We start from the raw sequence: 12,991 nt of genomic DNA on the forward strand, positions 1-12,991 counted from the left end.
AGGGAGGCACTTGTGACAACAGAGGCGATCTTGTCAGAAAGTGATTATTTAAATCAGCACATCAATTAACATGTCTGCCTAACGAGGAGTCCTGTTGTTACTGGTGACAGCAGAATTACTTTGGTGGTATCAGCGGGAGAGACATTCGCAGGAGCAAATTAATTGACCAAAGGCACTTAATTCACACAGAATTAACATTAGCTACCTGCAAATTGCTAACGAGATGAAACTAAAAAAAGATGAGATAGTTATTGTTGGACAACCTCGTGTTGCTGACAACTGAATGTGCGCAATGACAGGAGACATTTAACGCAGTGGAGTTATATCGTTTCAAAGTGTCTGGATTTCATTAGGTTGGCTGCGGAGAGCCTTGATATTCCATGCTTTTTATGATTTTTTCTTTTCACTGTTGTCACTGTTAACAGACATTCAGAACAAACATTTCAGCTATAAAAAGCCTTTCTTCCATTTCGCACTTTAGAGGATTACTGACTGACACATCAATTAGAACCGAAGTCAGAAGAAGTTTTGCAGCATTAAAAAAACATAAAGGGAACACATCTACCGTTTATTTTCCCATCGCTACACCACATCAACATTCATTTGCATGAAGTGAAACTGCTCAGCGGAGATGTTACCGCCGGCCATCGCTCCGCTCTCTTGTCAGTCCTTTTCTCTAAGCGATCATTTGAAACAAATAACTTCCGGCCACTTTGTCGCCAACTTGCTGCTGCTTCTGCTGCACACATATAGAGCACCAAATTACTTTTTGTTCATTCCATAAGCATTTTTATTTTTTCTTCTCCCAGGTTCATTTCGATTTAGCGTTAAAGCCAGAGGCACAATTCTTATATAATCACATATTACAGGCTCAGTGCATAGAGAAGATTGAGTCGTACTACTGTAGTTAAAGAGCATATCATTTTATCAGCGGTCGTCTCCTATCTGTAAATAGGCATTACGTTATGGACAGTGACATAATGTCTTCTATTACCTCTTTGTCTTTTATGCTCCTGCTTTTCTTCTACAGTAGATGTGGCGGATATAGAGCTGCAACGATTAATGGATTAGTTGTCAACTATTAAATTAATCGGCAACTATTTTGTAATCGATTAATCAGATCATTTTACATAATTTTTTAAGAATAAAAAAGTAAAAATTCTCTCATTCCAGCGATTTTACTGTGAATATTTTCTGGTTTCTCTACTCCTCTATGACAGTAAACTGAGTATCATTGAGTTGTGAACAAAACTAGACATTTGAGGACATCATCTTTAGCTTTGTGGAACATTTTTCACCATTTTCTAGTATTTTTTACACCAAACAACTAATCGATTAATCCAGATAAAGGGCGACAGATTAATCAGTTGTGAAAATAATTATTAGTTGCAGCCATAGTCCAATACACAAGGACTTAACCTCAATTTACCTCGGACTAAGTTTTTCCAAGTTCCCTCTATCACTGCAGCTGCCCATCTTCAGAATCTTTTATACACCCCTACTAAGAAGATGTGAATAAAACACAAATCTTTGGAAATATGCTGACCTGCACCGATGCTGGAAATCTGCACATACTGTATTATAGGACAAGAGCTGAACAGCCAAAGAGAACTAGCTGGATGTCTGAGACAGCAACCAGCACAGCACATCTCCAATTTAAACCAGCTTCACTTTCCCTTTATCGCTCCTTCTTAAACTTAAACCCTCTTTTTTTTCTTTCCTTCTCACATTCCCCTCACACCATATTCTGGTGTCTTTGCATACATTTGTAACACACATACACACACACACACACACACACACACACACCTTGCTTTAGGGTGAGCCTTTCACAACACAAATCTCAATTGCTTTTTTCACACACTCGGTGGGGGAGTGAGAGGCTTAAGGATGGAGAGATAGACAGGATAAAGACAGTGAGAGAGAGATGAGAAAAGGAGCTTAATCCCAGATTGATGGCTGCTAATAAAGTTTGATTATTACTGACAAGGCACTCTGGGTTTCTAATTGACACTTGTAATAGCCTGGGAGACCAGACAGTGAAGAAAGGAGAGAGAGAGAGACTTCTCTTTGGGCTCAGCAGGGTTGGCATGGCAGCACATCACAGTCCAAATCACAAAATGATCTAAAGCAAAACTGCTATCGTGAGCACTGTTGGTGATTTATCAACTTTTCAAATCTCACTGCCAACATTTTCTTGAAAAGGCACCAGCAACTAATCTACAGTGACTACATTTACATGCACACTAATATTCCACTATCAGGGCGTATTCACACCTCCCTTGTTTAGTTCGGTTGAATCGAACCCTGGAGCGTTTACCCTCTTGGTGTTGATCGTTTGGGCAGGTGTGAACACAGCAATCGCACTCGGGTGCTCACCAAAACAAGCAAAGTGTCGTGCCGCTTCCAAACTAACTGCGGCACGGTTCGGTATGTTCCGTTTGTGATGATCTGACCTCGATCCTTCCCAACTGGAGAAAGCAGGCTGTGTTGAAGACCACGGGCATACCTGACGGATCTTAGGAAATATTTTAGGCCGATGAGCACATCACAGTTTAGGAGGGTTAATGCACGCCTCTGTCCTCTGTACGTCTTGATATGCAGCATGGTAACAATTTGGTCCCTGATTCAGACCAGAGCAAACAAACTACAGGTGTGAAAACGCCCTTAATTCACAATATGACAATATTCCGAATTTGATATCATGTAAACAGCATATTCCGTTTGGATATTCTGAATAAGGCTTTATTCAGAATTGTGCATTTTCTGACTAAGACATGTGGGATGTGCCGATATTATTCAGGTTTTAGGAGCATTTTTTGGACATTTATACGACGCAATCAGCATCTCAATATGGGTTTTTACGGCAGGTTGCGACACACGGCTCTGTGCGTTGTTCACAAACCAACTAGCCAACAGTTTACAGAGATGCATGCCCAAAAAAAATCCCACATTTCTGGTTAGAACGAGAAACACACCTAATTTTAAACAATATGAAAGACTCACTTTTTTTGTCTGTTGCAGCAATTATCAACAAATAATAGGTGACTTGTTATTGGATAACCATAGACAATAACCACATACCTCCCCAAAGCAAATAGGAAATAATAGCAAATGCATTTACTGCTGATTTAACCTTTTTGACATACATACAAAAGTGTAACTAAAAGTGGCCTATCAAGTATTTCTTCATGTGTTTCTCACTGCAGTGCGGACAACATGATATTTCATTATGTGGCACTAACACAGTGTTACCTGCAGGTTACCAAAGCACTGCCTTTCCTTGTGGACTCAACTATCAAATAAATCAGCTCAACGGGAGTTCTAAGAGAAATGTAATGTGTGTTGGTCGCAGTAAGCACCTCTCCCAGTGCACGTAAATACTCTGAAGAGAGCTGATTTGACTACACCCCGCAATTCTCTTCAAAGGATGTTTTTTTTGTCCTCAAGGCCAAATCATAAAGGGAAATGTAATTTAAGGTGAAAGTTATAATGCTCAAGTTTTACAGGGACTCCAAACACAAGAGAGTCTGACTGTTTGTAACATTTCACCTGTGAGGTCCCAGTTTACAGTTCATCTTTACTGTGAAGGTGTGTGTATCACACCACCTACCTGCACACTATGTTGCTTTCATGGATTAAAAACTATCTATGGAATACTAATCTGTAATGTTTTCATATTATTTAAAGTCTGTTTTCCTGTCAATGGCTGATGCAAAGTGATTTTACATAATCAACTCTTAAGCTTAAAAGGGTCACTTCACCCAAGTTGTATGCTAAGAATAAAACAGTAAATGCTAAAAATACCCTTTCCAGAAACAGCCCTCTTCACTTTGAATAATCCACAGAGCACGCTGTCAACAGTTTTCATATTGACTGTATCTTCAGTAGAAAGGCTTGTTCTGTGGATTATCCACACTAAGTGGGACATTGTTCCACAGGCATAATTATCTCTCTATATGTCCCTGCTGATTACATACAGTATCACAACAGCATGGATCATGTTAGTGGTCCCAATATCTGTACTGATATTGCACTGGTGTTGCAGCAAGACAACACTTATCGATGCTGGAGTTCAGAGTTCATATCCCTCTGTGGTCGTTCAAGATAAACCTTCATGCACTAATGGTTCTGTAAAGAGCTTTGGATGGAAACATCTAACCAGATGGCCCGTTTTATGTGCCTTGAATGTTCCTCCGTTATGAATCTTAACCCGGTGCACTTCTCTCTCTCTCTCTCTCTCTCTCTCTCTCTCTCTCTCTATTCCCTCTCTCTCTTCCTCAGGTTCAGAAATGATAGAAGCTCAGTGTCAGAGGTTTGAGGTGAGGAGTGCAGATGGCGAGAGAGTTCTGTTCTCCGCAGATGAAGAGGAGATCAGCATCGGCACCGAGAAATTTAGAGTCACAGGTAGGAGTACGCACAAAAAGCACAACACATCCTGTACTATAGATACACAAAATGACCAATATGGTGTTTTTTAAGTACAGTTTTTTTCTTAAAAAGGTTCCCTGTGGAGTTTGTGACCACGAACGCTGTGGAGTTGTTTTTTTTCTATGAGTGGGCACCCGTTTTGTTAATCCTGTGCACCTGCACCAGAATGCATGTGCTTGCGTGGGTGCACGTGGGTGACAGGATACACAGTCCTGCCAGTGATTTCACACGATTCGACTGATCCACAGGTGGGGGTAACACGCTAAAATGACACGCTAAGATGTGCAGCAATGTGCCAGCAAAGGCAGAGAAGAAGAAGAAGATGCAAGTAAACATGGATGTAAACATTTCTGGATTTAAAATACTTAATGGTGCTAAGTTCGATATTCAGAGCATTAATATAGCAGCAAACAACTATTTGCTGTAAAGATATAGTGGAGTGATGTCTACCTGAGCAGAGAATTAAGTCGCTCCCCCTCTGTATGCGTTGTAATTTGAGTTTCACCGCGCTTTGTTGACGTAGCCGTACCGGCCGGCCGCGCGTGCTTTTAGTGCATGTCCGTGCATGTGAGCACACCCCACTGGCTAGCTCACGGCCGCCGCTCTGCACTGCTCTCATGTGGCGTTTACAGCTGATAACACCGTCCCGACCAACAGCGTTGTCACAGAACGGTAGCACCCACCCTCCGGTTCCCCCTCCAGGTAAACACTGTTAGCTCTGTCAGCACTTTGGCCGTTGTTTGCATTGTTAGGCCAAATCCCAATGTCCCCCCTAAAGGCCTTAAGCCCTGAACCCTCAGGGACTTCACTGACATCACCTGGCAAATGGTTGAGTGTGAGAGGCTGCAAGGGCTTGAAATGGTATAAATACAAATGGGACAGCACTTTGCCATGACATATCACGTTACCGTTTTTATTTAACATATTTTACTGCCTATTTGAACGTCTTCCAGGCTCTTGCCTTACTAGAAATGAGGTAACAAAAACTTCATTAAGACAGTTAAAAGAAATGGTTGATGAATAAACCAGGTGTGTAATATAGTCTAATGCTTGCATTCCTCTGATTTCATGTACCATCCATACCATGCACCGTTTTTATCTTAGATCCTTGATATTAATGTTTCTGTGCAAATTTAAATTGGCCTGGCTGAACAATTGTGTGCCGTCCTCTTTGCTCACCTTTTTTTACGCCTCTGGGCTTCCCTAATCGCGGTAACTCTGTGTCACAACGCCATGAATTGTGGGTTATTCCCTCAGGCACAGTCTGCAGAAATGCGGACTTACTGAAAGTGTTAATAAATGGCACAAAATGTCTGCGAGAGAGCCCTCAAGGACTCGACAATTTGACACTGGGACGGCCCTAAACCCTCAAGAACTTTGCGGGACCGCGCCTCAAAGTCTGGAAGTCTGTGAGTGTGGACATTGGGATTTGGTCTTGGCACCGTCAGCTGCAAGCCGCACAGCTCGCCGACGCCACGTTGAGAGCCGTTGAGAGGCAATAGAAAATGCTCCCAATTCCGTATTTAGCACCTTTACATGTTTTATAAGGAAGGATATGCATGTTACACATTTGTTAGAGCTTAAAGATACACTCAATGCGTTTTGGTGAGCAACACTGAATGTAAACATAACTTTTGTTCGTTTAAAAGAAAACTCCACAGGGCACCTTTAATATTAGGTATCTTTAATTGAGGCAATTTTCAACATGTTTTGCAGTACAAATTAATTGGTTGGGAGTTTCGTAAGACACCCAAGATGCTCTGACAAACTGAAATTAATTTTTCATCCATATATCTAATACAGTATATAATCATATAAAGACACCATCATGACTTATTGCTGTCTTAATTGTAATTAAAAGGGCAGTACCAATCATATCAGTGTAAAATAGTGCATCATGGTGAAGCTATAGATGAGTGTAAATCATTCCACATACATTTACAGTATAGATCATTGTAGAGGTCACAGTGTTGACATTAATTTTCCGCATTCATGAGGAACTGATTTTTTCTCATGATTCATGAAGGGGCAGATCCAGCGGTGGACGAACAGTGGGCTCAGACTAATTTATGTAACAAGGTTGCTTGAGGACTCACACACAGCTTACAGTACGTACACACTGTAAGCTGTTAAACAGAGTGCTCTTGACGAGTGCAGCCAAACAAGACTTGGGTCAGCAAGCAGAGTAATTTTTGCTGAATCGAGAAAAAAAAAAGGTTAGAACAAGAGAGAGAGAGAGAGAGAGAGATACAGTAGGAACAGAAAGAGAGAGAGGAAGCGAAAAAGAGACAGGCGGATGAGAGGTCTGAGCAAAGCCAGGTGAGTATAATTGCAGAGGAAAAAAAGAGACAAAGCAATTTAAGTAAAATGAAAGAAGTGAGAGCGGAAGATTTCCCTTTGGTGCACTACAATATCTGTTTTTGTCTCATTTACTCATCCTCTCTCATTAGATGTGACAGAGCAAATCAGGTGGAAGTGTGTGTGTGTGTGTGTGTGTGTGTGCACATCTCAATTTGCTTGCGTGTTTGAATATGTCAGTAATTCTTTTATTTTATTTCCCAGGAACACATAAAATATACATTTACACAAATTCAACTTTCAAGGCAAACTACACACACACAGGCCTGGGTAATTGGGGAGATGTGTCCATTAGAGGCACTCTGAAAGAATGTCACCATCATTTACTGTTTGATCGAGGTCAGAGATAAGAAACTGAACGGCGGAAAGAATGCAATTATGAACACATCCATTCAGCTCATGCACTGAGGTCCATGCTATGCCACGGTTTATTTATGTATTATTTAGATTTGTAGACCGGTACTTTTTTTTTTTTTTTTTTTAATTTAAGACGAACAGTGTTGCCACACATTGCTGCCATCTGCAGTGGCGAGAGGTGTACAGCAAAGACTGCATAGCTACAGTAATTTGGAAGATTGCATGTGAGCCTGTTGCTGGTGAGAATCAGCCAATGTAAGCCAGTGCCATGGCAGCTAGTGAGGTGTGACACTAGTGGGCTTACTCTTCATTTCCATTTGTGAAAATACAAACCCAGTGTGAATTGCTTCCAATGAACTGGCTCTGCTTTTGAAAACACTTCATGGGGGATTGTGTACCACCGGGACAAGGGGGGCGGTGGGGGGGGGCAAGGGGCTTGCGCAGGGAGAGGATTAGGGTGAGGGTGTGGGTGCGCAGTCCTCACTCCCACCATCTTGACTCCACCAGACAGACTTCCAGTGGCATGAGAAACTCGTGACGACCTTCATCTGGATGGAGCTGCAGGGGACTGCCGATTGTCCGGTCTACTGGACTCCGCCTGTGCCGGTCCCCAACTGCAGATTTGTGATCAGGGTTTACTCCCCTAGCCATCGTACCTCCCAAGGTTTACCCACGTGGCAATGGGGCAGTGGTTGGTGGAACACCTCTGGGGACCACTGCAGCTCCGAGATCTCCTACTAATTCAGCCAGGGGTCGCAAAACCCCAGTTACCGTGGGCTGCCACGAGGAGGCATAGTAGGAGTCTTGGTGAGGGAGAGGCTATGTACTGACCGCAGAAAGACTTACACATTGCTTTCTGGACCCCAGAAACGGGGTTGGCCAGCGGCAGAAACTTAAAGGAGGGTGATTGCAGGCATCCCTACATGCAATGGCTCGCTTAGTAGACTGCACTAGACGCATCACAACACCCTGCTGACAGTACAGTCAACAAACCCACAACCACCGGGACAGGTGCCACCCAAAAGGCTCATAACAAGCTCATGAACATGTCATGCTCAGGGGAGTATTGTAAATATAGAAGTGAGACCAAAAGTAACACAGGCAGAGGCTGGAAGGAACACGGCCTGTGGTCGACAAAGCAAGAAATACCATTGTACAGAGTAGAAAATCAAACATCAACACACTTGTCATCTCTTCTGTTGTTGAGAGAACTGGGAGCATGTTCTCTTTTCTTGTTTCTTTCTGTTGGCCGTTGCACAGAAGCACATCTGTGCAGTGTTTCTTTGAATACACCCCAGAAAACTGTGTTTCAACTGAAAAAAAAAGCAACCGTACCCTCCAAGTTTTGGTCCTTTCGGAGGTACAACCGCACCTTTGATCCTGCCAATGGGCAAAGTTGCCTTGTGCAGTATTAAATTTGTAGCAGTGCTGAGTTTCCAACATGCTTTCTACGGTCTCAGCAGGAGCCATGACCAGCACTCTCCCCCCCAAGCATCTGTTCAGGGCTGCAGGCTAAAGCAGAGGTGCTTGCTGCACACGGGGGGGAGTTAAACACTGCATTATATCAGAGCCAACCTTTCTAAGAACAATTATGCTCCTGTGTTCTGCATACTGTTTAGCATTTTTTAAATGTGTTTTTTCGGGAAATGTAATGCCACCGAGGAAAATACAGAACATGTTGTGGTTAACTACTTTAAACAACTTTGTTAAGTTTTGGGCAAGATTATGCCTTTGATTAATTATTTTAATAATCAAGTCAACACTGACTTTCAGTGAGAAACGAGACATAAACCCCCGTCTGTAATGTTGAAGTCAAACACCACCCAGCTCTCCATCCTCCCATCTCAGTGCTCAAAGTGGGCCGGTACTCACCGGTTCGCAGTACCGGCACTTCTACATTGTACTCCTCGGCATATTGTGACACTGCTCCTAAAACCTGAATGAAGAGCTCACACACCTCAGCTCTGCATACATACCGGCCTGTCTGTCTGGCTGCTGTTGATTCCAGCCTATAGACATCCTATAATACATTATAACAATATGTAGGCTACAAATAACACAGGATAGCACCCTAAGTACTAACACTATGGGTAAATATACAAACATACCAACGTTTCACTATAATGTTCTAGTTGCAATAGAAGATGCATAGCCCACGTATAATAATAGCAATAAAAAGACACAGTATAACATGTTTAAAGAAATAATAATAGGGATAAATCGCAAGAGATTGCTGATACCGCCCAATACACGCCAACATGTGAATAAGGGGAGTACCGGCACCTATCATCATACATACATACAACATTGGGTAAATGATATATATTGCCACAGGAAATACTGTCATATTTGAACATCATTTCTATGACACATGGTGGATCTTAGCAGTGTGTCATGCATTTTAAGCGTCTGCCTCAGCTCCAAGAATAGAGGAATGATGCAATAGCGTGCAGGCTTTGAAACAAGAGAAATGGAAGTGTTGTCTTGTCCTTCCTTTCATCCACTCTTACCTTCTCTACAGGGAACGAAGGCGTGGTGTTCAGCCATTCTGTAGAGACGTCACATGTACGGGCAGAACCCTTCCAGGACCTGAAGTAAGTACTCTAAATTATTTTGTGAGTAAGCATGTGTGTGTGGTGCGTGCGTGCGTGCGTGCGTGCGTGCGTGCGTGCGTGCGCAGTCTGGCACATTGGCTCGCTTTACAAGTTCCCCTTGTTGTTAATATTTTAGTTGTGGTAGAATATTTATGAAGTGTGTGTTTTTGTGAATAATTACTCAGATAGTAACACCACAAATAACAAGTTTGAGGTAAAAAAAGATGTTATGTAAAGACGTGAGCAGCTGAGTTTGCCAACTAGCCGGTCCTGTGGTACAGCGTGCTCATGACTTATAATCAGCCCGCTGCAGAGAGAGGTGTGCTGCTGATTGGCAGCCTGACAGAGCGAACAAACGCCCTCTGGGCTGCGGTGTACAAGGGTCAGGCTGTTACCCAATGTAGCCTTCCTTCTGATACATCCACGTGAGCACATGTAGAGCACGGTGCCCGCTAAGCTTCTCTTGTTTACTAGGAGAGTTTATTACATTTTTAGCAGGTATACTTCAGCTCTATGAAAACACAGTTTGCATCAGACCAAGTTGTTTCAAGCTGATGGGAGCTAATGAGGGCAGCGTCTTGTCAAGCTGCTAACTGATGGAACCTTTTGGTTTATTTTTTATTTATACAAATCGGTTAGAAAAAACGACAGGCAGCTCCTCAATAATGCTTACGCAACGCAACGCAGGCTCAGCTCGGTCTGATCTAAAGTTGCTTACAATAGCAATAAGCTCAGACTGCTGGTTCCCCTCTAACTGCTTTAGAAGGAACCACAGCAGCTAAATGTATGTATTTCTTTTCCTCGTACCCTCTCCCGAAGCGTGTTTTGGGGTTTCTCTAAGGCACATGTGTGCTTCAGAGACCGTATAAAAGAAGTGGACGTTTGTTGACTGACATTTTGAAGCCTGGAGTTTGGCATTTTGGCCGTCGCCATCTTTGTTTTTTGCAACCATAAGTGACACGAGAAGGTGGAGCTAAGTGCAACCGAACGCTGAATAAGACATTTTTAGGCGACCAAAAGACCGGACAACGCCGTGGTAGTGACTAGGGCTGGGCAATATATCAATATTGTATTGATATTGTGATATAAGACTAAATATAGTCTTAGACTTTGGATATCGTAATATGACACAAGTGCCGTCTTTTCCTGGTTTTAAAGGCTGTATTAAAGTAATTACAAGTGATCTAATTTTCTGAACTTACCAGACTGTTGTAGCTTTTCTATTATTTATCAAAAATCTCATTATGTTAATATTTTGTAAAAGCAAGAATAGTCAACCCTACAACATCGAGGAATTTGGTCAGAATTAACATGATATTTGATTTTCTCCATATCGCCCCAGCCCTAGAAGCAACCGTTCAATCACAAGGTAGCCACGCCTAAAGCATCCCCTGCTTTATGGTCTATTTGACTCTAAATGGGACCATAATTTACTAAATGAACATCATGCTGTATTGAAGAAGACTTGAAACTAGCGACTGAGACCATAAACTCATGTTTACAATGTTTACTGAGGTAATAAATCAAGTGAGAAGTAGGCTCATTTTCTCATAGACTTCTATGCAATCTGACATATTTTTGCAACAAGAGGTCGCCCCCTGCTGGCGATCAGAAAGAATGCAAGTTTAAGGCACTTCAGTGTTGGCTTCACTTTTCAGACCCGAAGGTAGCCAACTGGTGTGGTTCCTTCATTACTAATGTCTGAGCCTTATTGGGGCATCGTCAGACAGGATTTAGCTCAAGTGGCTTTTGGCCAGGGAGGAAAGTACAATCAGGCCAGGGTGGAAGGGGAAGAGAGGGAGGCGGAGAAGGGATGTTGAAGAAGTGATGAAGTGGAAACGTATAGATGCATGGAATGCTCTGTACAAAACGAAAAAAGTGAAGAGGGGAAGAAGAGATACAATTGACTGGATAGAGGGAGAGGAAGCAGGCCCGGGGTAGGGGTGATGAAGAGGACAATCAAAGACAGAAAAAAGAAGAAGGCAGGGGGCAGATGAGGGTGACAGAGGGAAAGAGTTCAGGGGGAGGGGATGGAAGTTAGTGTACAGAAGAATAGATTAAATCGAACTGGCTCCTGCAGGGAGATTGAGTCGTAGGAGCACCACATAATGGGATACAGCAAAAAATATGAAGGCATTCAGGATGTGCAAAATAGCCACAATTCATTTCTTTTGTGGAAAAAAAATAAGATATTGAACCGAAGCATAGGACCACTTGTCAACTAAAAAAAGCTGTATGATGTGTGTGTTTTCCATTTACTGGCTTTAAAAAGGAGCAGATAATTTGGCGAGACAATGTTCGGCTAGGCTGATGACACCACACAACATGCCATTATGATTCTTTTAAAATGTGAGGGAATTGTAAGACAATGCTGGTTGCTTAATACTCCATTTAAGCATTTCATTTCTTTATTCAATCATGCATTTAATCAGCTTTCATCAAGCTTGGCAGCTGCACCATCAATGGCTTATTCCTCTCTAAAACATTTACAAGCACCTTAATAGAGTCCCTGTTGAAATTATTCTTTTCACTTTATTGCACTGAGTAAATTGCCTGCTCAAATTGATGCTGAATTTTAGATCACTCATGTGGTTATTTGACTTAGTTAGCATTGTCTGAACCAAGGCTATACCTCCCTCCATTTGTGCCACTCTTTTAGTTTGCATGCATTCACACTACCATAAATCTAATTCCCCATGTTTTGTATACGTCAATGAAGAGTCTAACAAGTGTATGGAAAGTAAGACTTTTAAGCCGGAGATATACTTGCTTTAAACCACATTATGACGCTGCCTCGCGTATCCTGCGGTTGTGTACGTCCTCAGAAATGAACGCGACACATTCCGCAACACCACCGCGTGGTTAAAAAGCAAGCATATCTGCGTCCCAAGGGGTGCCTCGGTCGCTCAGTGATCCGAGACACATGATGACCATATCCTGGGTTTGAATCCAGCATGAGACATTTGTCAAATGTCTTCATTCTCTCTCTTTCCCAATATACCCCTTTCTCTTCCACAACAAAATGGTTAGTAGAGGAAACAGAACCCCATACGTGCCGAGGGATCAAAGGAGAGGAGAGGAGAGGGAGGAGGCATCTCGAGCAGTGGGTGAACTACAAGGAGTTAGATTAGTTGAAGGAAACCGAGAAGTGATAGAGTTAGGTGGTGATGGAAAGATACAGGGAGGAGGAGGAGGAGCGAGAACATTGGGTCAATGGACGGGTCAGTGCAGATAAGCAAGGCGCTGAAACC

The 12,991-nt window shown here is 42.6% G+C and overlaps 1 protein-coding gene across 2 annotated transcripts in view; it reads left to right on the forward strand.

The window, feature by feature from the left end:
- The window catches only part of sgcz (sarcoglycan zeta), a 401,042-nt gene that overhangs the window by 336,874 nt on the left and 51,177 nt on the right, over window positions 1-12,991 (forward strand). For both annotated transcript variants that reach the window (XM_074630660.1, XM_074630661.1), the window contains exons 5-6: window positions 4,285-4,407; window positions 9,668-9,740. In XM_074630660.1, the coding sequence (XP_074486761.1) occupies window positions 4,285-4,407; window positions 9,668-9,740 (196 nt within the window). The remainder of the gene's footprint in view (window positions 1-4,284; window positions 4,408-9,667; window positions 9,741-12,991) is intronic.

This window comes from Sebastes fasciatus, chromosome 3 (assembly GCF_043250625.1).
Source record: "Sebastes fasciatus isolate fSebFas1 chromosome 3, fSebFas1.pri, whole genome shotgun sequence".
NCBI lineage: Eukaryota > Metazoa > Chordata > Actinopteri > Perciformes > Sebastidae > Sebastes > Sebastes fasciatus.